The sequence below is a fragment of the Ambystoma mexicanum genome, chromosome 3p (assembly GCF_040938575.1).
Source record: "Ambystoma mexicanum isolate Mex_15411 chromosome 3p, UKY_AmexF1_1, whole genome shotgun sequence".
NCBI classification, from domain to species: Eukaryota; Metazoa; Chordata; class Amphibia; order Caudata; family Ambystomatidae; genus Ambystoma; species Ambystoma mexicanum.
In genome coordinates, this window is record NC_090925.1 from 918494005 (window position 1) to 918517689 (window position 23685).

Genomic DNA, 23685 nt, shown 5'->3' on the forward strand with positions numbered 1-23685 from the left:
TTCATCTAAGGTGTGACCTGCAATATGTGTAGGGCCCGATAGGAGTTGAGTCATATTGAGGTCTTCCATGTTGTCAAGGAGATGACGGGTCATGGGGCTGGAGGGGGTGTCGAACCAGATGTTTAGATCACCAAGAACGGTAAGTGTGGGATTAGTGTTCAGGATGGCCGCTACAGAGTCACTCAGGGAGTCCGAAAAGGTTCTGTTTAAGCCCGGGGCTCTGTAAAGGAGGAGGAAACTGAGGGAGAATGTGGGAGACAATTGGAATCTGACTAGCAGGGATTTGTCATCAATGCAGGGTTGTTTCTTGACGTGTAAGGGTGATGAGGATGCAAGAGAGGGTGTGTGGGGTGCAATGTCCTGAGGGGGGAGTTTATGGAGGGAGGTGCTGCAGGTAGGGAAGGGGAGACATGGGTGAGTGAGAAAAAGGGAGAGGGTGAAAAATGGGAGGATGAGAGAGGCACATGAGGGGAGAGCATGGATAATTGCTGAAAGGCGTAAGTTGGGCAGTGGAATTACCAGGGGAGAGGAAGAGAGGCTGGACAGGTTTGGGCATATGGGGGAGGGTGTGGCAGTGTAGAAGAGTGGCAAGAAATGGAGTCGCGGGGGAAGAGAGAGGGGAGTGCGGTGGGTGGCTGCTGCTAGAAGGTCTTTTGTGCCTGGTCCCAAGTGAGGGTGCCAAAGGTGTGTGGGTGTGTGAGGGTGTAGGGGTCTAAGAAGATAAGATTGTATCCAAATCAAGTATGTTAAAACAGGAACAATAGAAGAACTGTATTTAAAAAGCGGATGTGTTAGAAACGACCAAACCACATCACTTACTAACCCTATGACAAACGTTTTTTTTATATGTTATTTTTGTAAATGTTACTATTGATATGAATTAATTTTGGTATTGAGTCGGTGTTTTATGTATGCATATATTCATTTAGCTTTACCTGACTATGTGGAAATATCATGAATAAATGTATATATTTGTAAAAAGAGTTATCTGGACTACATAATGCTTAATCTAATATAGCATTGGAAGAGTATCACTGCTAATTGGCATGTAGGCAAGGGAGGGGTAATCAGTTGTCGTGCTTTTGAAAATACAACCTTGCTAAGAGACTCTTTTAGTCTGGAACTGCTGTACTATTGCGGTTTGGGTTGCTACTGTCTCACATTGACACCCTTTCTAAGAGTATAGCTTGCCCTCAGCCCAAGTTACCACAAAAGTCGAAGTAGGTCTATCTCTTGACTGCGCTTGTTCTAACTTTATGATTGGGGTTGGTTTTTATAAGTGTGGGGTTGAGTACGCAGTTTAACTACTATTTATCCTTGCACTCCCGCAGAGGAGTAGTCATTTTGTCACACTTCTCCTCTCCACCTGCCCCTCCTTTCTTGTATCAAGTTATCTACATTCCCTTCTGATGGAAATCTTTCGCCTTCTGCATCCTCCTGCATCTCCAACTCCTCCAGCTTGACCACCTCAGCTCCTCTTCTCGCTCCTCCAAATTCAAACACCAGACTGTTCTCAGCGCAGGCTTTTATAGGGCTTTCTCCTCTCCCCCAAGCAGGGCATAGCCTTCTACTTGCAGTGGAGTGTAATCATCTTTCTTGTTAAGGGATTGGTTAACTGCCGAGTATCCTGTGTCGAAGGTAGGCCTGCTCTCACTTTCCTTGCCTTTTCTTCTCTTGTGAACCAAGCATTTAAAAGGCTGGTATGTCATCTTGAAGTTCACTGGATCGTCCAAGCTTGGTTGTATTCCAGTGCCCAGCTGTGTGAGAAAGCTGGCGGCTCCTGTATCTGGTCCATGTTTCACAGCTCATAAAGCTTAGAACATCAAGTCTATCATTAACGGATTGTAACTTGGTAAGCTGTGGCAGCACATCTACACAGTGCAAGTACCAAGAGTATCTCTACACACACCTTAAGGGCCAAGCAGAGATCATTGTCACACTGTAAACGTATTGGCCATCATTCATGGGAACTACAAAGTCACCAGGTGCTTTTACCCTTTCCCACGCCTTGGCCAGCAGGCATTATCTGACATGCGCTTACCATATTGGATTCATTCTCTGTAGTGCCAATATCAATTTGATCGACTATAAACCTTTGTCTTTGAAAACATGCAAGGTATCACGTTCCCACCACATTTAAGTCAGCATCAGGAGAGCCACGCAATGTTCACTGGTAGCTCACTGAACAGTGCTTGCAGACTGTAGCCTTTCATGGAAACAAGCATCCTTCTGATAATGAAGTTCCTGAAAGCTTGCAGTAGTAGCTCCACAGACCACGTTCTCTTGGGCCCAACTCTACTGTAGTCTCTATAAAGAGAAGTCTTTCTATTCTGCCCAGAAGGGTTATGGTTAATGGTGTTCAGCAAACACACAAGGGTAATGATGGATTGGAGAACCTAGAGGTTCACCGTAAAACTCCTTTGCGGCCTACATTATGGAGTGTGTGGTGGTCCCTGGCCCCCAAGGTCAACCCGGTCTCATTCTATAGCCTCAGTCATCGTACAGTCACACAACACAAAATCGAGGGCTAAGACAGAAAGAGGTCCTACTTCTTTTAGAGATATTTCCACTTTGGAACTGTGAAGTAAAAGACTTTACATCCAGAATGAAGGTAAACCTCTGGTTTATTAAAATAACAATTCAGTAGAAAAACAAAGCAATTACAAACATGTTTCAATTTTTTTTTATAACGTTCATGACTAATTTGAAAAGGCTTATATTTATTTTTATTCTTAAAGATAAAAGAACTTCCGTTTAAACTGAGCTTCAGTTTGAGAAATTTCTGGAATTAACTTTCAACTGTTAACTTTTACCTGTTATGTATGAAACAATGTGGGAGGTCAGTTGATGCTTTAACTTCCTACCACTGAAAAGTGCAACCCTCAAACAGAATAGTTGTCTGGGTCATTTTATATGGTAGGGAATAAGTCATGTAATTGGTCAGATGGCAAGATGAGACAATTGAGGAGTGTTTGATTATATAAGCATTTTTATTTCTTCTATAAATTCTCATTAGGGTTAAATATCATTGGGAATGTTCATTGTTTCAGTTCAGAGTTCTGGGTTGGACGGTTTCTGTGTCAGTTAACTGAACGTTGTAGGAGATTACTTTGGGTCTGGAGAATGGATACCACCTGATGTAGGAGTTCATTGGTGCGTTGATGATAGTCTTCCAGTCTTTGGACTCTTGAGTTGAGTTCTTTTAATGAGACAAAAAAGGAGAAAATGAATACTTCTGAAAGCTTATGCCTAGTCTCACTTTAAGACATCTGCTATCAGTGATATCTATTCACCAACTTATAATTGCAGTGGATGTGACATGAAGCACCCAACAACATTACAAGAAACTAGAAGCCTAAGACCTTAAACTACAATGAGGTTATAGGAAGCAATGTCACATGGGCCAATAACTCAGTGAAAACACAGATTATAAATATCTACAATAAGATTAAGATTAGCATAATAAAACATTGCTACTAAAGTAGCTGCTGAGATATTTTAGTGACCAACTATATATTAACTAGTAGGAAACTGCTTTAATAGGCCACATGTTATCATGAGGCTGAGCAGGATCAAAACACACATATACTTATTAAGGCTATTGAATCAAGTATTTATTCAACATAGGGGCTGGCTGTATTGAGATAGTGCCTAGAAAACACTCATACCCATAGTCCTTCTCTTAACATTTGCTGGGGATTCCCTACTGCTAAAAATCTAAACACTCCCTTCAAGACGGCCAGTTCTTGCACTGGGGAACGTAAACCTAAGTGCCAGCAGTAATACAGGTCACCTCCATCCTTAACATGGCCATTCATACATTCAGGGAGTGGATATATACTCTCTTTAAGGGAACAAGATCCTGAGAGTCAAAGGCAACATGTTGTGCATGCACCATTGGTTTCCATCACTGTGACAGAGTCCCCATGAGAATTTATGATGCACTTTGCAAACTACTAATTGACTTGTGCAGGTGCGTGCTGCCATTTACAAGGCTCTGAACTCCCATATGTGGACCGCACAGCGAGGCCATTCAAACACCCCATAAGAAGCTTGCAATTTTCAGGGAGTCTTGCTCATGAACCCGCTGACCCAAATAACACCATACTGACTTCCCTACAGCCCTGCTCGCTCAAGCTTGGAAACCAAGCCCATGGCAGAGCAAAGATTTTATTAAGCTTACCATCATCAAATTTCACTGCAAGCCCATACTCCAGAGTGCACAAAGACATATTTGCACAGGCCCACTTACAGATGAAAAATCCAAAATGGTGGATCAGCCTCTTAAAGGCTTGGTCCGCTTTCGGAATCTCAGATTAAATCCAAGTTAATCACCTATAAACATTCACAGCTCCAGTGCTCCAGATAGGATTTTGAGGTTGGAGAATTATACTCCCTATTTTTTGAGTTAGAGAGTAAATCCAAATTCAAGAGAGTACAAATGTGTTTGCTCCTTCACAAAGAAATAAAACGTATCCGACATCCATCCAATGCATATATGAAGTTAAAACTGATTTTTCGAAAAAAGAAACAAAACGGCTAAATATCAAAGTTCTCTGGATCCAGATAATTGATTACACTAGTGGAAAACAATCTTCCACAGAATATTTCCAGGTGCATGCTACCCATGTGCTACTTTATGATATGTTGACAGAGGAACTCTGATAAGAACTGCTAATTCAAGTACCTACCTCTAACTTAATTACTTCTCTGCCACTCACTCATACTGTTTTTGGCTGACACTACTTCCGTTTCCCTGCTTTTCTGTCATGTTTTACTGTATCGCTCTCCTTGCTAGTGCTACTCTGCCTCTCACCTTCTTTTACTCTGCCTCCCACTACTACGTCTTGCTATGCCACCTGCTATGGTATGTTGCTATGCCCTCCTGTCCCTGCACTCTAGTAATGCTGTTTCTCCCCTCTGTCTTGCTGTCTGCATTGCGGTAACTCCTTTCTCTGCATTTTGAACCCATCTCTCTTCTGCAGACAAATCAACTCACAGAGATATCTACAGGATGGCAACCATCAGGTTAAACATTGATCCATGAAGCAGGAGTATTAACCCACTGAGCTAATTTCCTGAAATGCTATTGACTTTGAAAGGCCTACAGAATGATGGGGGACAGTGGCAGTCTCATTTAAGGATCACTTGACATGCCTGGTTCATCCCAAGCTCTATGTCTGTTTGACCTGGCCATCCCACACATACATCAGGATATTTATAATGAGGCTGGTGCCTTTGAAATGGGGTAGGTTTTTGGCAGTGTCACTCCCTAGTCAGACATGGGAGAGAAAACTCATAAGAAGCACAGGATTGAGAGTCTTTTCACACTTTTCAACAGTGGACATCACACCTACTCTGGAGAATGGAAAGAAAAGCTCAGACACGGTTCTTCTTCAGTTCTTGAGTGGACACATGTTGGTAATGTGCCATTACAGCAGATCTGTTGAGAAACTCAGTTACTGTCACAAAATATAGTAGTCCTGCTGAGAACTGTGGGTATGATGCCACAAAGTATGTGATAGCCCTGCTGTGGAAATTTGACATTGTCCCATGAAAAGAGTACAGCAGCTTAGCTCAGAAATGGTCCTACAGTGCCTACATATTTAGCACAACTGTTAAGAAGTATTGGTACGATCATTCCCACTAAAAGTATATACAGCACTGCTGCGTATTGTTGCTCCTGTCCTTTTCAAAACAGCTAGTTCTGCTGGAACAGGTTGCTATTCTTGCATTGTAAGTATAAAGTTCCATCAAAGAAGTGCTTGTAGATTTTCACACTTCCTAACCATGTGCCTTATACCTTGACTGGGAGTGGGAGGAAGGGAGATTTAGAAGGGCCCTCCCACTCTCTTCTGAGACTAACAATATTGACTGGGACCTTTCATGCAGGCGCACACAAACACAAGCAATCTTTTAAAACTATACAAAACACATCTTTGCATTGAACACCAAAACCCTCTCATAATCACAACAGCCAAACGCACCTGCTTTGAGGCTCTAATAGCCTTTATCACATCAAAATCATCAAGCCATTCATGCCTGATGAACTTCTGAAATAAAAACAAAGTACACCATGAAATGCCCACACAGTTATTACACTGCTAAATATAAGCTTTCATCGACTTTGCAAACTTGGACAAATGGTTCTGTTGCAATTGAGGTGCCGTTATGCTCCAGTTTTCCAAATCAGGATCAATAAGAATACAAGCTATAATACACCTTTTCTTAAGCATCCTGAAGCATGTGTACAGCACGTTTGTGATGCAAAATGCTTACAAAGTGAAAACAAAACATTAATTCCCACACAGAATGTGAGAACTAGACAAATTTTACGAACACAAACATTATTTTCTATATACAATTATCAACAGAGTAGAGTGTTAAATGGGGCGTGCCTCTTCCCAGTTGGCTGTCAGCAGTGGACTCCATGATTTATTTGCTTGCTGCCAGCAATAGCCCGCATAACTGATATGCATGGAAAAATTAAACTTGTCATTTTCACAAGATTTAGCTGTGTAAAAAGCCCCGATACACACCTAATCTGGACGGCTGTACAGCCCCTTCCCATTGAACCTCACATGCAGCAGCCCTCACAAAATCCCCAGCACATGGGCAAGGTTTATAACACTGTAAAAGCTGAGAGCCTCAGTTAGGCAGTGTGGGTGTTTGACGTAGGAGCTGGCTGAGAGTGCTTGGAAGAGGTTGGAAAGAGGAGAGAGAGCTTGGCTTAAGACTTTAGAGAAGGTTGGTGAGGCAGAGAAAAGATTGGAGGATTTGGAAGAATAGAGGAGGAGAAGAAGCCTAAGAATGTGAAAAGGAGAACACCAGGAGCCAAAAGGAGAAGACAGACCATCAAGGGGTGACACTAGATCATCAACGGTAGTAATTTCAATGTACTTATTGACGAGTATGTTTTAACAAAAAAATACTAATCAAAATATATAGGGGGTTGGGAAAGTGCATATAAGAGAAGGGAAGGGGGTGGGGGATAAAAACAACAGGGGATGGGTGGTAATACCCCCAAAAATATATATTTTTTAATTTTGATGAGTTTTTTTATTAAGAAATATTCATTCAAAAACCCGATCAAAATCAAAACCGTCAATGAAATGACATATAACCCATTAGGAGATGGAAGAAGAACATTAGGAGGTGGGTGAAGGGAATATCATGAGGTGGAAGGTGCATGAAATCAGGAAGAGGAGAACTTCAGGAATTGGTGGGAGATGCCTCCCAGGAAGTGGGAGCAGCTGAATATCAGGAAGAGGTGGTAGTAGGAGAATAGGCGGAGGGTGAAGAACTCTAGGAAAACAGAATGGTTTAAAAACTGGGTTGTCCTGATTTTCTGCCCCAAACATGACCAATGCACTTCCTGTGTGGGTGGACTAGAGTGTTTTGTGACTTTTTAGGGCCAGCCCGATTGTCTGGCTGCCAGAACCTTTTTTTGTCCACCTGGAGTATGGGTGAAGGGCTGGCTTAGGCCAGTCCCTAGGCGAGTGTGCCTATCTAGGGGAGTCCCTGTGCATTTATCACATCATTAGATTCTTACATGAATTACTGGAAGATTTACATGACGATAGGCTGCTGCGACTAAGGATCTGGTTTTGGCCTGTTCCCCCCATCACAAGATAAGCGTATTCGCTGCCAAAACATCTGGCCTCCAATAAACCTTGGCATGTAGCTTTTGCAAATTAGTGGAGTTTTTAGACTGACCCCTTCCATCATCAGCCAATTGTGGCAGATCAGAAGAAGGAGTCGGACACCTTGAGGACAGGTTACTTCTCTTTAATGAAATTCTATGTAAAAAGGCCTATCTTTCCCTATTACTAAAGGGATCACTGTACCTATCTAAATCACCTAAGGTGCTCGCCTGTCGTCAGGAAGTCCAAACATAACTGTCATCCATCCCAAAAACCTAGTTCTACCAGACCCTCCACTAATGTGAATAACAAAATTGGGGGCAAAAGAATGACTCTCCTCTCTTGGTCGTTGTCTTCTTGCCTTCCTTCCAACGGCTTTCTCTTCCAATCAGTATCTTATATACTGTGATTATTGCGACTCAAATGTCTCTCTTTAGAAAATGTGCTTCCTTCAGTTCTCTTCCCTATCTTCCCTAATGGTCTCTCTTGACTTCCCTCATGAGCTCCTTTAGCTCTTCCCATATACTTGTATGTTTTGTAGTATGTTTGTGCCAACTATGGTTTCCCATCTGCAGGGTTTTTAATACAGGATTGTCCCTTTTCTAATTCTGGTTGCTTAACAGTCTCTTTTCATAACACTTGTCATACTGGTTCGTGATAGGCTCTCTCCTCTCCTTAGGGCTTTGTACCTGGGGGCTTCTCTCTTCCTCCCAGGGTATTTGCTTCCACTTTTTAGAAATTTCTCATACAGTGTTATTCCTCACGTATTGCATTGAGTCATATAACTCCAATTCTGCGTATTTAATGTTCGAGTCTCATGCGTGATTAGACAAAGTTTTTATCTTTCTCATATGTTGCCTCTGCGGCCTCCTGCCTTTCACGTTCTCTCCGGTACCTCTGATGTAGGGGAACCTCACAGGGCTTGGCGCGCCCAGTCATTTCCCAATTCCTCTTCTCTGTATATAGTCTTGTTGGTGTCTCATCCTCAGCTCAGCAGCAGCAGGATGCACTCTATGTGAGCGAGCAGCAGGGAGCATGTAGCAATCCCTCCTTGGGCGGTCTCAGGGTCGTTAGCTGGACCCTTTATTCACCACAATGCAGCAGTAGTCCTGCCAGCACCTGGTGCAGCACTTTGTTTCTCGTTCAGATAACGGGTCTCTTGTTGCAGGATTCTTCAGCTCTGCGGAATCTCAATCAGGCATTTCTTGCCTGTCCGAAAGTTGCAGTCTCTGTGGCTTTCCTCTGCTCCGCCTCTCCAAGGGGTAATGACGTCCGGGGGTTTCCCCTGCTTACCATGCTCTCTCTTTTCCCAAGAGCTACTCGTCCAAGTAGTGTACATGTCTCTTTTTAAAGAGACATTTCTATTTTCTTTATATGGCTGGTTTGTTTCCACTTTGCTGGAAGCCAAACAAATCCATCTTCACAGCTGTAGTCTCATGTAGGCAGATATGGTATTGGATGCAGGGGTTTCCTCATCAGAACGGGAGTCCTTGTTCCCTAAGGGGGAGTCTCTCCCATTGAAGTCCCACTTGCCCATACCCCCTAGGTGGTTCTTGACCGGATCTCAGGAATGTGGGGTAAACTATCCAAGAACAATTCTACTGACCCAGATTCCCCTTCCGCCTCACCTGTCCGTGATTCCTCGGATGAGTCTTCTGAAGATATCTCCTTCCGGCTCCTCCAGGCGGGCTCTGGCTTTTTTGGACGAGTCTTAGGAAGAGCCCTGCCGGAGGCCACCCTGCCTACTAGCAGCCAGCCCAGCAGTGGGGGCCTCTAGGGAGACCGCCCCACGACCTGGGAAAAGCAAAGCTGAAAAACCCTGGGACAATGTTAAACTGCGGTTCTTCTATGCAGTCGACTTTGTGAGACGAAAATGGCGTATCCCGTCTTTCCAGAAGGTATCGAAGAGGATACGCAAATGCATGTTAACAGATGCGTTGTAGGAAAACAAGGTAAGAGTAAGGAAGGTACGGAGTGGAAGGACGCTCCGAAGGAAAGCGGAGCGCAGAGGAGGGGCAGAATGGCGGTCCGTAGAATAGAACGAACAGCTAGGAGAAAGAGAGGAAGGAGGTGCGGAGAAGACAAAGGAAGGCGGCAAGGGAGCGGGAACCACCAGAACAATGGACGGAGAACAAGCGTGTATACCCAAAGAAGGAGGGTTGCAATGCATCGTCGCTCAGACGTGACGCGTATTTGTACGTGACGCGCCGTAAACAACTAGAGCGCTGCATTAGTTTCCACTCAGTAGCCCTTTTTCCATTTCCACAATAGTTTCCAGGGACGGCGGATCGTGACAGTATGACCCCTTCTTATGGGCACCCCTCCTGATTTGCCTGGATGATTTCTATGAAACTGACGTAGGAGCCTGGGAGCCTTCACATTCCTTTCAGGTTCCCATGATCTTTCGGACCAGGGATACCCTTTCCAGAGTATGAGGTATTGGACTCTGTCTTGTTTGTACCTGGAGTTCAATATTTGGGAGACCTCATATTCCTGGGTGTCTTCTGGAGTCAATGTCTTCTTTCTCAGTCGCCTTTTATATGGGTCGAATTTGTATTCCTTGAGCAGGGATGTGTGAAATACAGGGTGGACTCTTCGTAAGGAAGATGGCAAAGAGAGTCGGAAGGCTACCGGATTGACACATTTTTCAATTGAGTAAGGACCTATGCATCTTGGGGCAAACTTCCCAGGATGGAACCATCTTGGAAGATGCTTGGTTGACAACCACACTTTATCACCGACTTTCCATCTAGGATTGGGTCTCCTACCCTTATCGGCCCATCTTTTGTTCTTCTGGAGGCTGTCCAACAGATTCTCTTGAACCTCCTTGTGCGTGTCTCTGAGTGTGTGCAGCAGCTGATCGATGGTAGGTAATGAGGTGAGTTGCATGGTAGAAAAAGGGATGTGACGAGGATGGTATCCATAGATGCACTTGAATGGACTCATTCCGATTGCTGAGTGTACTGTGTTGTTATAAGAAAACTCATCCAGCGGTAATAGCTGATGCCAATCATCCTGTGTTTGGTGACAAAAACCTCTTATGTATTGCTCAAGAGTAGCGTTAAGACGCTCCGTTTGTCCATTGGACTCTGGATGGAAACCTGAAGATAAAGCTCTTTGGATCTGAAGTTGTTTGCAAAGAGCAGTCCAGAATTTTGAGGTGAATTGGGTACCTCTGTCAGAAATGATGGTAAACGGAATTCCACGTAGACGCACAATGTCTCTGAGAAAGGCAAGGGCCGTCTCCGAAGCTGACGGAGTGCCCCTCATAGGAGTGAAATGAGCCAATTTGCTAAAGGAATCGACTACCACCATGATTGCCGTGTATCCTGCTGAGTCTGGTAATTCTACAATGAAATCCATCGAGAGGTGTTGCCAGGGTCACGAAGGAGGACCGTCTTGTTGAAGAAGTCCCAAGGGCTTTGCTGTATTATATTTGTTTCTTGCACAGGTGGGACATGAGGAGATGTACTCCTTGGTATCTTTAGCCATCCTCGGCCACCAGAAATGTCGACGTAATAGTTCCAGAGTGGCAGACTGACCCTTGTGGCCTGTGGTAGGTATATCATGACACCATGCAAGTGCCTTGGTCCTGAGCTCCTGAGTGGGAAGATACAATCCTTCCTCCCGAAACCAAAGGTTCCCTCTTTGAGTTAAGAGAGGAATAAGGGTGGTGGATGGGTCTTTCTGGGCTTCAAGAACATCTTGTAAGAAAGTGTTTATGGAGTTGATAAAGGTTTTACCCTGCAGTAAGTATTCGTGACCGGAGTACTTTCCTGATTCTTCCCCATGACTTCTAGAAAGAGCATCGGCTAAATGATTTTCCTTCCCTGGTAGATAGGTCAGTTCGAAGTCAAATTGGGAAAAGTAATATGCCCATCTGGCATGGCGGGAATTCCTGCATTCCATTTGTTGTAGGATGCTAAGGTTTCTATGATCCGTGCGGAGTTGAAAAGGAAACCTTGCTCCCTGCAGAAGATGTCTCCACTCCTCGCAAGCTTGTCGAATGGCAAGGAGTTCCTTTTCGATCACCGAGTAATTCTTTTCACTAGAATTGAGGGTTCTTGAATAGTAAGCAATTGGGTGTTCTAACTGGTCTTCCTTTTTCTGTAAAAGAGCGGCTCCGAGGGCCTGAACTTTACACGCTTTTTTAAGAGGTTGGTTATTGGTAGGACAATGTTGGAAAACCTGGTGATGAATTTCCGGTAAAAATTGGCTAAGCCTAAAAATCGTTGAACATCCTTGACTGAAGCGGGAGTGGGCCACTGGTATATTGCCTTGACCTTGTTCGGATCCATAGTCAGTTGGTCTTCCGAAAGTATAAATCCCAGATAAGGAACAGAAGAGGCTTCAAACTGGCTCTTTTCAGGTTTAGCGAAGAGATGATTATGTCTTAGTCGTTCCAAGGCCTCCTTTACATCCAGACGATGCTGCTCAAGAGTCTTTGAGAAGACCAATATATCGTCCAAATACACTACCACCTTGCTTAACAACAAATCAGAGATAATCTTGTCCATAAATCTTTGGAATTGAGCAGGAGCATTAACTAAGCCAAAAGGCATTACCCTGTACTCAAAGTGACCCAGGGGTGTACGAAAAGCCGTCTTCCATTTGTCTCCTTTATGTATTCTTAGTAAATGATAAGCACCCCTGAGATCCAATTTTGTAAACCATTTTGCTCCTTGCACAGCCTCCAGAATGTCCTTGATAAGAGGCATCGGGTAGCGGTCTCTGATTGTCTGACTGTTCAGATCTCAATAGTCAATACAGGGCCTGAGCTCCGTGGTACCCTTCTTGGGGATAAAGAACAGAGAAGCCCCTGCAGAAAAAGTCGATTCTCGGATTAGAGACCATTCTGTAGATTGGTGGCTAGATATTCCCTCAGGGCGTCTTTCTCTGGTAGGGACAACAGGAACATTCTTCCTAACAGAACCTCTGTCTCTGGTTTTAATTAAATTTTACAGTCTTCTGTTCTGTGAGGAGGGAGAGGCTTGGGTTGGATGTCGGAAAAAACATCTGAATACTCCTATGTATTCTTCCAGGATACCAATCACGCTCTTGATGGGCATCGTGTTATTAGCTTGAATCGGCTCAGTCTCTTGAGACAAACAGTTGTGTAAACAGAGGTCAGAGCGGAATTCCAGCGTATTTGTGCGCCAGTCAATACCGGGATTGTGTCTCCTTAGCCAAGGGATTCCCAGATAACTGGGAAGTGGGCGCCCTTATCAAGTCAAATGCAATTCTTTCTTGATGGGTGTTCATCCTGACTATTAATTCATGAGTCTCTTGTTTAATGGGACCCGAGGATAGGGGAGAGCCATCTACCCCTTCCACAGGTATTGGTAGGTGCTTACTTCTTCTAGGTAGGGCGTGCTTTGTTGCCCATTCATCGTCCATGAAATTGCCAGCTGCTCCACAGTCTAGCATGGCCAGGCATTCCACCTTACAGTTCTTCTTCCATTCTAATACCACTTTGAGGATCATGAGCTGGTGTGAGACTTCCTCTACTATGGGGTTTTTTGAAACACAAGTATTGGCCCGATAGACCCCTTCCGTGTCCCTGTTCACGGACGGGGTTGTTCGTTTCCCGACCTCCTAGGAGGGACCTCAGGACAATCCCTCAGGAGATGCTTGTCAGATCCGTAATACAGGCACAGGCTCAAGTCCTTTCGCCGTTTTCTCTCTGCAGCCGTTAGGGGTCTTCTGGTAGTCCCGATTTGCATGGGTTCTTCCGTTGAAGGTTTATTCCTTTCTTGGGTGGTCTGCACACTGGGAGAAGAAAGGTGAGGAGCACGCAACCTGGGTCGTCTTCTTTCTGTCCGGCACTCCGACAGTCGGAATTCAATTTGTAGAGCTAGGGAAATCAGTTCCTGAAATTATGCAGGTCTAGCAATTCTTGACAGTTCGTCCTTTATGTCCTTTTGTAAACCCCTTCTGAATAAAGTCTGTCTTGCAGAGTCTGGCCATCCAGTCTCCTGGGCTATCCTCTGGAAATTGGTCACGTATGTCTGAACGTCAGATGTGCCTTGTTTGGTGTCTAAGAGGTTTTCATGAAACGTAAATAACACCTCTGGTCTTTCGAACCTGGTCTGGAACTGTTGGATAAAAGTTCCATAAACAGTGAGGGCTGGATCGGCATCAGTGACAAGCGGGGTTGCCCAGGCCAGGGCATTACCCATTAAGTTTGAGACAACAAATCCGACCTTGGCCCGGTCTAATTCAAACATCTTGGGGCGAAAAGTGAAGTAAATTTGACAGGCGTCCAGAAATTCTTTAAGTCTTTTGGGATTCCCGTCGTATTTTCCGCATGGTAAAAATACTGGTGGGAGATCTCCCTGATCATCTTCTCTACGTAAGAACTGTTGTCTTAATGCTGCATTGTCTGCCTTAAATACATTGTTCTCTGTTTTCAAAGTATGTAGTTCGACTGTAATACCTTGTATGGCTTTAACAAGCTCTTGGTATTGTTCTAAACTGGCCATCTCTTGGCGTTGCAAACTCTCAGGAATGTGGGGTAAACTATCCAAGAACAATTCTTCTGACCCAGATTTCCCTTCCTCCTCACCTGCCCATGATTCCTCGGATGAGTCTTCTGAAGATATCTCCTTCCGGCTCCTCCAGGCGTGCTCTGGCTTTTTTGGACGAGTCTTAGGAAGAGCCCCGCCGGAAGTCACCCTGCCTACTAGCAGCCAGCCTGGCAGTGGGGGCCTCCAGGGGGACCGCCACACAACCAGGGAAAAGCAAAGCTGAAAAACCCTTGGACGATGTTAAACTGCGGTTCTTGAATGCAGTCGACTTTGTGAGACGGAAATGGCGTATCCCGTCTTTCCAGAAGGTATCGAAGAGGATACGCAAATGCGTGTTAACAGATGCGTTGTAGGAACACAAGGTAAGAGTAAGGAAGGTACGGAGTAGAAGGACGCTCCGAAGGAAAGCGGAGCGCAGAGGAGGGGCAGAATGGCGGTCGGTAGAATAGAACAAACTGCTAGGAGAAAGAGAGGAAGGAGGTGCAGAGAAGACAAAGCAAGGAAGGCGGGAAGGCAGCGGGAACCACCAGAACAGTGGACGGAGAACAAGCGTGTATACCCAAAGAAGGAGGGTTGCCACGCATCGTCGCTTAGGCGTGACGTGTATTTGTACGTGACACGCCGTAAACTAGAGCGCTGCAATAGTTTCCACTCAGTAGCCCTTCTTCCATTTTCACCATAGTTTCCAGGGACGGCAGATCGTGACACCGGAGTGGGCTCACCTCCCCGGCCTCAAAGGGAGAAGGGATGAATACTTGTGATTCGTCACACAATTCGTAGATCCTAGTTGCACGTGGAGTACACTGTATCCGAGAGAGGAAGAGGGAGAGCAAGAGGAAGTAGAAGCGGGAGAGAGAGCGCGAGAGAGAAAGGTGGAGAAAGCGATGAGGATAGAGGCAACGTGAAAAAATGAACTGGGACCTGTCTGCTAGAGGCCAGAGTGAGAGTGAAGGGAGGACAACAGATTATATTTCCTTGAAAGGCCTATTCCCCTCTATGAAGGCATCATGAAGTATGACACAGACAACAGTCTTCAAGTTCAAACAAAAGATATTTATTAACTTAAATGTCAGGATAGTTGAAGGCCTAACTTGACCTATGCGCCAAGGTGGAATTTCCTTATCTGAATGGAACTATGGAATGTCTGAGTCAAAGAGTTCAACTTAAAAGTCTGTCCATGTCCAAAACCTATCCTTGCCCTCACAACTACAATTAACCAATGTGTAGGGATGTCAAAGTCAAAAGAAACAATGTTTAGTTTGAAGTTCTGAGCTTCTTCTAGCTCCCCTTCCCCAAACATAAGAAAGTTCTCTGAAAAAGTCTTAAAGTTGACCTTTCTCCAGTTCAAGGCAATACAGTTCAGAACCAATCCTTGGGGTTCCCTTCCCCAAGTTTCAAGTAACACAATCCAAAACAAAGGGGTCTTGAGAATCTGGTCCAAAGACAACATGTGTAGTCCCTTTGGCCCCACGGTTACCTTCCCCAAAACTTCAATGTCTTTACTTACACTTGCCTCAGTCTTTTCAAAAGTCTAACAAAACACCAGGTCAATCTGACCCGCTTTCTGGCTTGCCTCGCCAGCTCCTTTGAAGTGGTTTCATTGGGCTTGTTTCACAGTGTCCTTAGCTTTCACCATTCAGGGCTCTCAGGGCTAGGCACAGTTGTCAGACCACACAGTCCACCCATCATAGTTCATGCAACCAGGACCCCTGGACTCCTCAGCCCACACACAGGTTCCTTGGCACTTGTTCCTGTGCACCTAGTCACCATCACTTGACTCTTTTTATTGGGCTCTTAGCTTAGTGTGTATTCTTGTGCTCCCCTGGCTGCTCCTTGATCACCTTGTGGCTTGGCACCATGTATCACACACCCCTTGCCAAACTGTAGCCTTGCCACACTGCATTCACTCATTAAAGTTCACTGTTTGGCTTCCCTCAGCCTTTTATGTATTTGACTTCAAGGTTTAGGATAATTTGTGTGCCACGTATATTCGATATTGTTCAATTTCAGTTCAGAGTTCAACACGCTCTTATGTTGCTTAATTAAGTTCAGTATTGAATGTACACTTGTTCACTTTAATGTTACATTTCCATTTAGTTCAGTAATTCAATATGTGCTGGTTTTATTTCAATGCTGAGTTTTGTGAGAAACCTGACGGTATTCTCCCAACTACTCCCCCGGGATCTTCCATTCAGGTGGCCAGGGAAGGTTCATCGCTTTTGCATCCTGACCACGGGGGTGGACAAGTGAGGGAGGATCACCTGAGTGGAGGGTCATGAGGGATTGGGAGGAGAATATCTAAGGGCGAGACATAGTAGTCCCCCTTTCCCAATGATACGCCAAACCACTCTCTCTCAGTCTTAATGGGGTATTTCCAATCACATCCCATTTCCAATATAAATTGGGCAGAGGAAGAGGCGATCGGGAGCAATGAGGATTACCCATAGAAACAACATAGGGACACAAAGTGAGGCTTACCATCTAACACCCTTTGAACTGTACAACTAATAGAATCAGGCAAGGTCAGGCATATTTCCCCAACTATGCACACCTGACTGCAATTGACTCACATGCAGTATAAAAAGGGTGGTTCTGCCAGAATCTGAGAGCGAGCTGGGGATGTTGACTGGACCAGAGGAGCCAAGGAGCAGGGAGCTGCAGGAAGAGAAGACTGGAGGATCCGGAGATGCTGGCCCGGTGTTCGTGAGGGGCTGCAATGTGGCTAGTGAGCAGTGTCTCCAGGGAGCCGGAGCAAGGCAGCCTGTATCCTGCTGGCGGTGTTCCGTGAAATGCTTGTTCCCCTTGGGACGTGTACCGGTCCCAAGAGAGTCTGAGGGGCAGGTGGTAATACCCTGGCCTCAATCCAAACACATTTGATGCTACTGTTGGCGAGTCTCATGAGACAGATAGAAACCCAGTAGCGTACAGGTGGCTGGAGCAGGAGAAAGAGCGTTGTTGAGAGAAGAGCCCAGTGAGCGAAAGCGGGACGAAAGTAAGCGAAAGCTGGAACGCGGTGAAAGAAAGCAAAGTGGAACAACAGAAAAGGTACACTAGAGGCACAGAAGTAATGAAAGACAGCAAAATGCACTGGCGACGTGTAAACAACCAAGAGTGGGTACGAGAGAGACCAGAAAGTAAGGAGAAGTGTGCAAGCGACCCGAAAGTGAGAATGAGGGTGCAATCGACCCGAAAGAAATATAGGCTGCCTTGAAACACTTGTGTATAGGCGCGTTATAAATGCCATATCATTTCATATCATATCATAGAGAGTGCAAAAGGCACATAAAAAGGCAAATGAGGGTGCAAGAGAACATTGTGAAAACTGAAGGTCCAATAGAGCACTGTGAAAAGTAAGGAGAAGTGTGCAAAGGGCACAGAAAGGTGGAAAGAAGGTGCAAGTGTGCACGACAGAAAAAGAAGGTGTGCAGGAAGCACAGTAAAGTGAAAAAGGACAGAGTGAAAGTGGCACAGAAGAGGAAAAGGTGCCAGAGAATAAGTAGAGGGGTTAGAGGTCAGAATGGTTGTGCCTGGGAGGAACAAAGAGCCCTGTGTTCTCGAAAGTCCCTAATACTACCCACACGAAAGAGCTGTACACATTGAACAGTGCATCCTGACAAGAGGAACTTTTTGGTTTGTTTTTTGAACTTTGTAGAGAGGGGCCTAGGCTTGGGAACAGAGCCCTGGAACATCTAACAAGAACTGTGTCTTTTTTAGTTTGGAACTGGAAAGATCAAAGCTTGGGGAAGGGAACCACAGAAGGCCCAGAGACATTGTGAACTTTATTGACTTACAGCAAGAGCCCAGCGTGAAAGGTTCCAAGGGCAACCCTTTTGAGTTAAACTATTTTCAACTGGGAGAGCTACACCTATTGGTAATACTACCTGAAACAAGTTGTGGTTTACATTTCCTTTTTTGTCATCATTTTTCCTTTAAGAAAATCCCCTAACACATTTGGTTTAAGAGTGAGGGCAAGCATAGGTTTGTACACAAACAAACTTTGGTTTTGGACTTACTGATATCGACGGCCCTTAGAAGCATCAGTTGAGGGAATAATCCCCTCAGAGTTAGGGTCATATTGATCACCCTGGAAAATATCCTAAGGAGGGTCAGGCAAATGCTGCCTAGGAGGAGATGAAAAACGAGCCCCAGGAGAGTGGTGCCTTGGAGATTTTAAGGGCCTAGGACAGTCATCCATTGTACGTTGTCTCTTTATCATCACATTTGCTAGAAAAGTCAATATATTCTGACATTTTGGTCATATAGGCCTCACATCTCTCCCTTGTCCAACCATCAGAAGAGAAGTCTTCAGGAAATGGGAAAGGTGAATCAGAGGGGGCAGGGTCCTCTTGCAGGGCTTGTGACAGAGGTGGAGAGGCTGGAGAGTACCCTACGAGCAAAGGGGAGGCCTTCTTAGGGTCACAGCCATGAGCAGAGACCTAGGAAAGGTTCTCACTGAGTTTCAGGAGCGTTTTCTCAAGGGAAGCGCATTTCTGCGCGTCTTTTCGACACCTCCCTAACTTGCGCCAAAATTATTGGGATGGCGCCCTGTGAGGACCTTGTGCCTGACACGATGGCGGGGGTGCAGTGGGCCCTGAACCGCAAGGGTGGGTGGGGGCTAGAGAGAGAGTGAGAGAGGGGGGTGCGAGCGAGAGAATGGGGGTGGGGGCGAGAGAGAAAGAGAAAGAGAGAGAGAGAGAGAGAGAGAGAAAAAGAGAGAGAGAGAGGAGAGGAGGGGGAGACGAGAGAGAGAAAGAGAGAGAGAGAGAGAGAGAGAGAGAGAGAGAGAGAGAGAAAGAGAGGCTGAGTGGAGCTCCCCAAGAACATACAACTGTTAGTTTGGCTTTCTGCCCTTTGCTTTCCGGGACTTGTAGTTTCACTTTTCACGTTGTAAACACAAGATTGAAATGCACAAACTGCATGGCTATGTAGGATACCAAGCTAGGGCTGGCTACATATCTCGAATCTGCCTCATAAATAATCACAGGACAGGAGTTTCAGCATCCGTCCTCCTAGGGGCAAACCCATGCATTGTATTACAGAAGTGTGAGGGCTGCGGTCAAGAGAAAGTAGAATTACCTGAACTCGGACTACTGCTGCCGGGTCACAATATGTGTGTCAAACATGATTTCAAGTTGTGCAGCTGCCCCCATGTGTGTTGTAAGACGACAAGAAGCCGAACCTGAGCTGGTGGTGCACAGAGCCGTCAAAGTGGTGGTGGGCAGAGGTGGGGGTGGGAGGAGAATGAGACATGGTGAAAGGAAGAGACAGAGAGACATTGACGGGTAGTGGCTGATACGGGCATAGCGAAAGACCTGTAGAGGGGCCAAAGGCATTGGAGCCTAGAGCGAGGAAGGCACTTAGGGTCAGAAACAAGTAGGAAAACTGAGCTACACAAAGACAAAAAAAATACGAGTCTTCCATACCAGACTCAGCCAGCTTCTAGAAAGACAGTTTCTCTCTGGTAAATATATCACTGCTGTGGACCCGTTTCGAACTTTGACAGCATGGAGAACGTGCTGCATTCTAACAACAAAGGCAACTCGCCTGCCTTGTAAATCAGAGGCCTGCCTGGCTGCCTCAGTCTCTGTCTGCCAACAGATCACTCCACTTGGGCTTCAAACATAGTCCGACAGGAGTTCATCTGACAAAAAGCACTGGTGCATCCAAATGAAAATCTAATATGCATCTAGTTTGGTGCAGTCATTTTGCTCTTACTTCAGTAGTACGCACAGCTCACTGGCAACAGCAGCATGCGTGCAGACATGAGCGAGAGGGTCAAGGCCTGGCTGGTGCTTGGCCATTTCATAGCCGAGCATCAGCAACTTGCCATGCCAACACCATACACTGCTCCCGAACGCCACTTTCTCCACTAAAGTGCCAAAACCAAAAAGGGCAGCCTCAAATGCCCATGTACTACCATCCTATGATGCTTAAAGCCTCATATGACAGGCAAATTCATCAAATATAAGTCATAAATTCACATGTGAAGGTGCTGCCATTATATGCCAAATGCAAATCATATACTGAAGTAGTTGCATCTTATACCAGGCGAAACCTCATATACGAGGTATAGTCATCAAATGTAAAGTACTGTAGTGAGATGTTGGAATTTCCATCATTTTATGTGAGGGTTACACACGCAGCCAGGGACTGGGTGTCACATCTCGCCCTCTGGGTGGTGCGGTCATCAGATTCGCAGGGCGTTGTTAGCCATCAACAGAGATGAACCAGAATCCCTTTTTAATCTTTTCTTGCACAAATCTGTATTTCCAGGAACATGGACTACTACTCCCCTAATGCACATGCATGATATCTGGAAAACCCAGCAGCCTACTCCAGAAAGTCTAATGGACTCTGAGTTGCATGCACAGTCTCGCTTCACTGGAAGGAGACGGACACATTTTCAATGGTATGCAACACTCAAAACACCACAGCAATTACTGTGATTTTTCTTTCTTTACCAAAAATCCTGGAGTTTGTCAGCACTGACTCTTCTCCCAAACTCCATGCCAGGAATTCCATTAACTACACCTACAACTGCTTCTCGTGTGCAGCTCAATCATACAGCTCAACATTGGCTTTCCTGCTAGCAATGCTTATAAACTGCCAAACCCTCAAGCTCTCTGTTTGTGTATTGCACTCTGACCCTCGTGCAGCCGAAACCCATTTGGATTATCTCCATGCTTTGCTGATCTTTTCTGCCTTCCCTGTGAATGAGTCTTGCTCCAATTAGACACCCCTGCCTTTCTGGCTCAGTCCTCCCCTCTCTGTCTGCTGCCAGTGTGTTTTCCTCTTCCACTTGCGCTGGGTCCCTGCAGCCATTTACCATTTTCTTGTGCCGATTTATTTTAAAATCGGTTTCTTAGTGTTATGCAGTCTCATTGTACAAATCCACAGATAAGATCTCAACACCATCAAAGCATGCACAGAAACAATCAGCATTAAAGACAATAAACAAAATGGAAATGTGAACAAAACAAAGGAATACAAAAGAACCAAGGCTTCCCATATTATCTTCCCTCTTGCTGTGAGGCAGGGGTTGGTATAAATCTTCTGTGTACCCGGTCCTAGTGCAGATAAAAGCTACTTAGTCACTCGAGGCTCATGTCCCAATGCAAACGACACTCTTAGTCCGAGCCCAGTGGGCCATATAACCAACATAAATAATGCCCCCCCGGTTTATGGTGTTGGCCTCCCTTGGCCCTGCACCCCCCAACTGCTAGTGAGGCAAATAATCTGGGGGGTCATTTTCGACTCCACTCTCTCCTTCTCTTCTCACATCTCGGGCATCTCCAAAAAGTCCCACTACCAGCTGAACCGCCTCAGAGGTGTTCTACCTATTCTCACTTTCGCCCAAAGGCTCACCATCTCCAGAGCTCTGGTTCTCTCTAGGCTGGACTACTGCAAGAGCCTCTTTCTCAATCTTCCTACTTCTACTCTTCGTCCGTTACAACTCATCCAGAACAGAACGACTCATCCTTGGCCTCAAGCCCAGGCACTGCATCTCTCCGTTGCTGAAATCCCTCCACTGGCTCCCTGTGGCTGCAAGGATAAAGTTCAAGACCCTCTCTGCATAATCCACAAGGCTTTCTGGGGCCCAACAACACTCTCTTCCAAAATACTCCCCTACTAGAGCCCTCCGCTCGTCGTCCTCCAACTCTTTGCGGGTGAGCCATTTTTCCAAACAGAGATTTTGGGTTAGATCTCTATCCTCCGCAGGTGCCTCCCTCTGGAAAAGCCTCCCTGCCTCTCTCCGGCTTGAGCCGGAGCTCCTTAAGTTCCGGAAACTCCTCAAGAGCTTCTTCTTCTCTTCCTCTTTCTCTCTCCCTCTTCCTCTCCCCTGCTAACCTCCTTTCTTTTCTCTCCTGCCTCCCTCCTCCTTCTCTTGCTTAACACTGTTCCGCTTTTTGCGGACTGGTCGCCTGGTTCCCCTCCAGAGCCTCACAGTTTCCGGGTCCCCCTGCCAGTCTCTGCACTTGCCTCTGGGCCTCTGCACTTTGTTTCACCACTACTGCACTTCAGCATACGTTCCATGAAAGGGGTAACCTCCCAGCACTTAACCCAGGGCCCTGCTGGACTGGGCGCACTTGTTCCCCCCACCATCTCCCCCTCCCACTTCCATCTGTATACTTACTTGACCTGAATGTACTAAGGCCAAGTAAGTTTGTTTGTCCTTTTGCTCCCTTTGTCTCCCCTCCATAGCTTGATCGCGCCTGCAACTCTTCATGCACTTGCACTAGGAGAAATGCGGTCAGGCCTAGTACGCTAGTTATTTTTTGTTAGATCATTCAGAAACTTCAAGGCCTAAGAATGACTATTGTATCCCCTTTGACCCCACCCGTCTTGAAGCACTTTGAAGCACTTTACTTGTGTATAAGCGGTGTACGAATAAACAATTACAATTTTTAATATGATGGGTTAAACATTGCAAGGATGAGTGTGTTCCATGCCTCAATATTTTCAGTAGGTTCCTGTTTACCATCTCTCAGGGCTCTATACCAAACAGTGGTCTCTGCCGCACTCCATAAAATGAAGTCATTGCACAATAAGCGATATTGCGGCCCACCTTTTTGCTTCCATGCCATCGCAATTCGTCTTTTTGCTAAGACACACGCTAGATCCATAAATTTAACAGCAGGTCTATATTTATCCTGCCTAGGGTAAGCGCTCAGCAAACATTGTCAGATCACATTGGTATCGGGTGACCCCACCCTGCACGCACACTGTCTCTACCTTGCGCCAAAAATCTCACACCGCACACACTGCCAGAACATGTGCATAATGTCTGCGCCATCAGCATCACACCATGTGAAAACAGAGAGAGCTTTGGGATCAAATCTGGTCACTCGGCTGGGTGTCGTATACGTTCTATGGAGTAAGTTGAACTGGAGTTGGTGAAACCTTGCGTTTCGTGAGATGCTTTTGACAAAACATAATGCATTATCCCACTGTGTATCATCCAGCTTCCGGCCCAGGTCCGTTTCCCACTGCGCTCGCAGCTTCTCATTCCTCACACTGGTTGCACTCAATAAACATCCATACAACCGGGACACCTGCCGTCAGCCATCCTCCAACTCATACAGCAATGTCAGCAGTGCAGTAGACTCTGGTTCCCTGGCCAGTTCGCCCATTTTCCCTTTGCAACTGTTACTAACTTCAAACACGGTCAAAACAGGCCCCTGGGGAGCCCCTCTGTTCTTATCAGGTTATCAAGAGACCGGAAGACCCCATCTCTATACATATCCCCCCCATGTAGTGGGCCCTACCTCATCCCACCTCATGGCAACCGCCACATCTACCTCTGCGCAAACATCTGCTGTCATAGGGACTTGCGGTGCGTATGGATTGCAAAGTTTCAACAACTTCATAATCTCCCCCACACCAGGCATCCAAGCCTGACCAGCAGCACTGATCGACTAATGCAGCGGTCCGTAACCCACAGGGCCTCCTTAAGCACCACAGGATGTAACACATCCTGCAGTAATCTAAGGTCCATCATAGGCTCATCAGAAAGC

The 23685-nt window shown here is 45.8% G+C and overlaps 1 protein-coding gene across 6 annotated transcripts in view; it reads right to left on the reverse strand.

Moving 5' to 3' along the window:
• Positions 1-2606: 2606 nt before the first annotated feature.
• Positions 2607-23685, reverse strand: part of LOC138581113 (uncharacterized) — a 399583-nt gene continuing 378504 nt past the window's right edge. For all 6 annotated transcript variants that reach the window (XM_069652198.1, XM_069652197.1, XM_069652199.1 and 3 more), the window contains one exon: positions 2607-3199. In XM_069652198.1, coding sequence (XP_069508299.1) covers positions 3081-3199 — 119 coding nt within the window. In that variant the 3' untranslated portion in view covers positions 2607-3080. The remainder of the gene's footprint in view (positions 3200-23685) is intronic.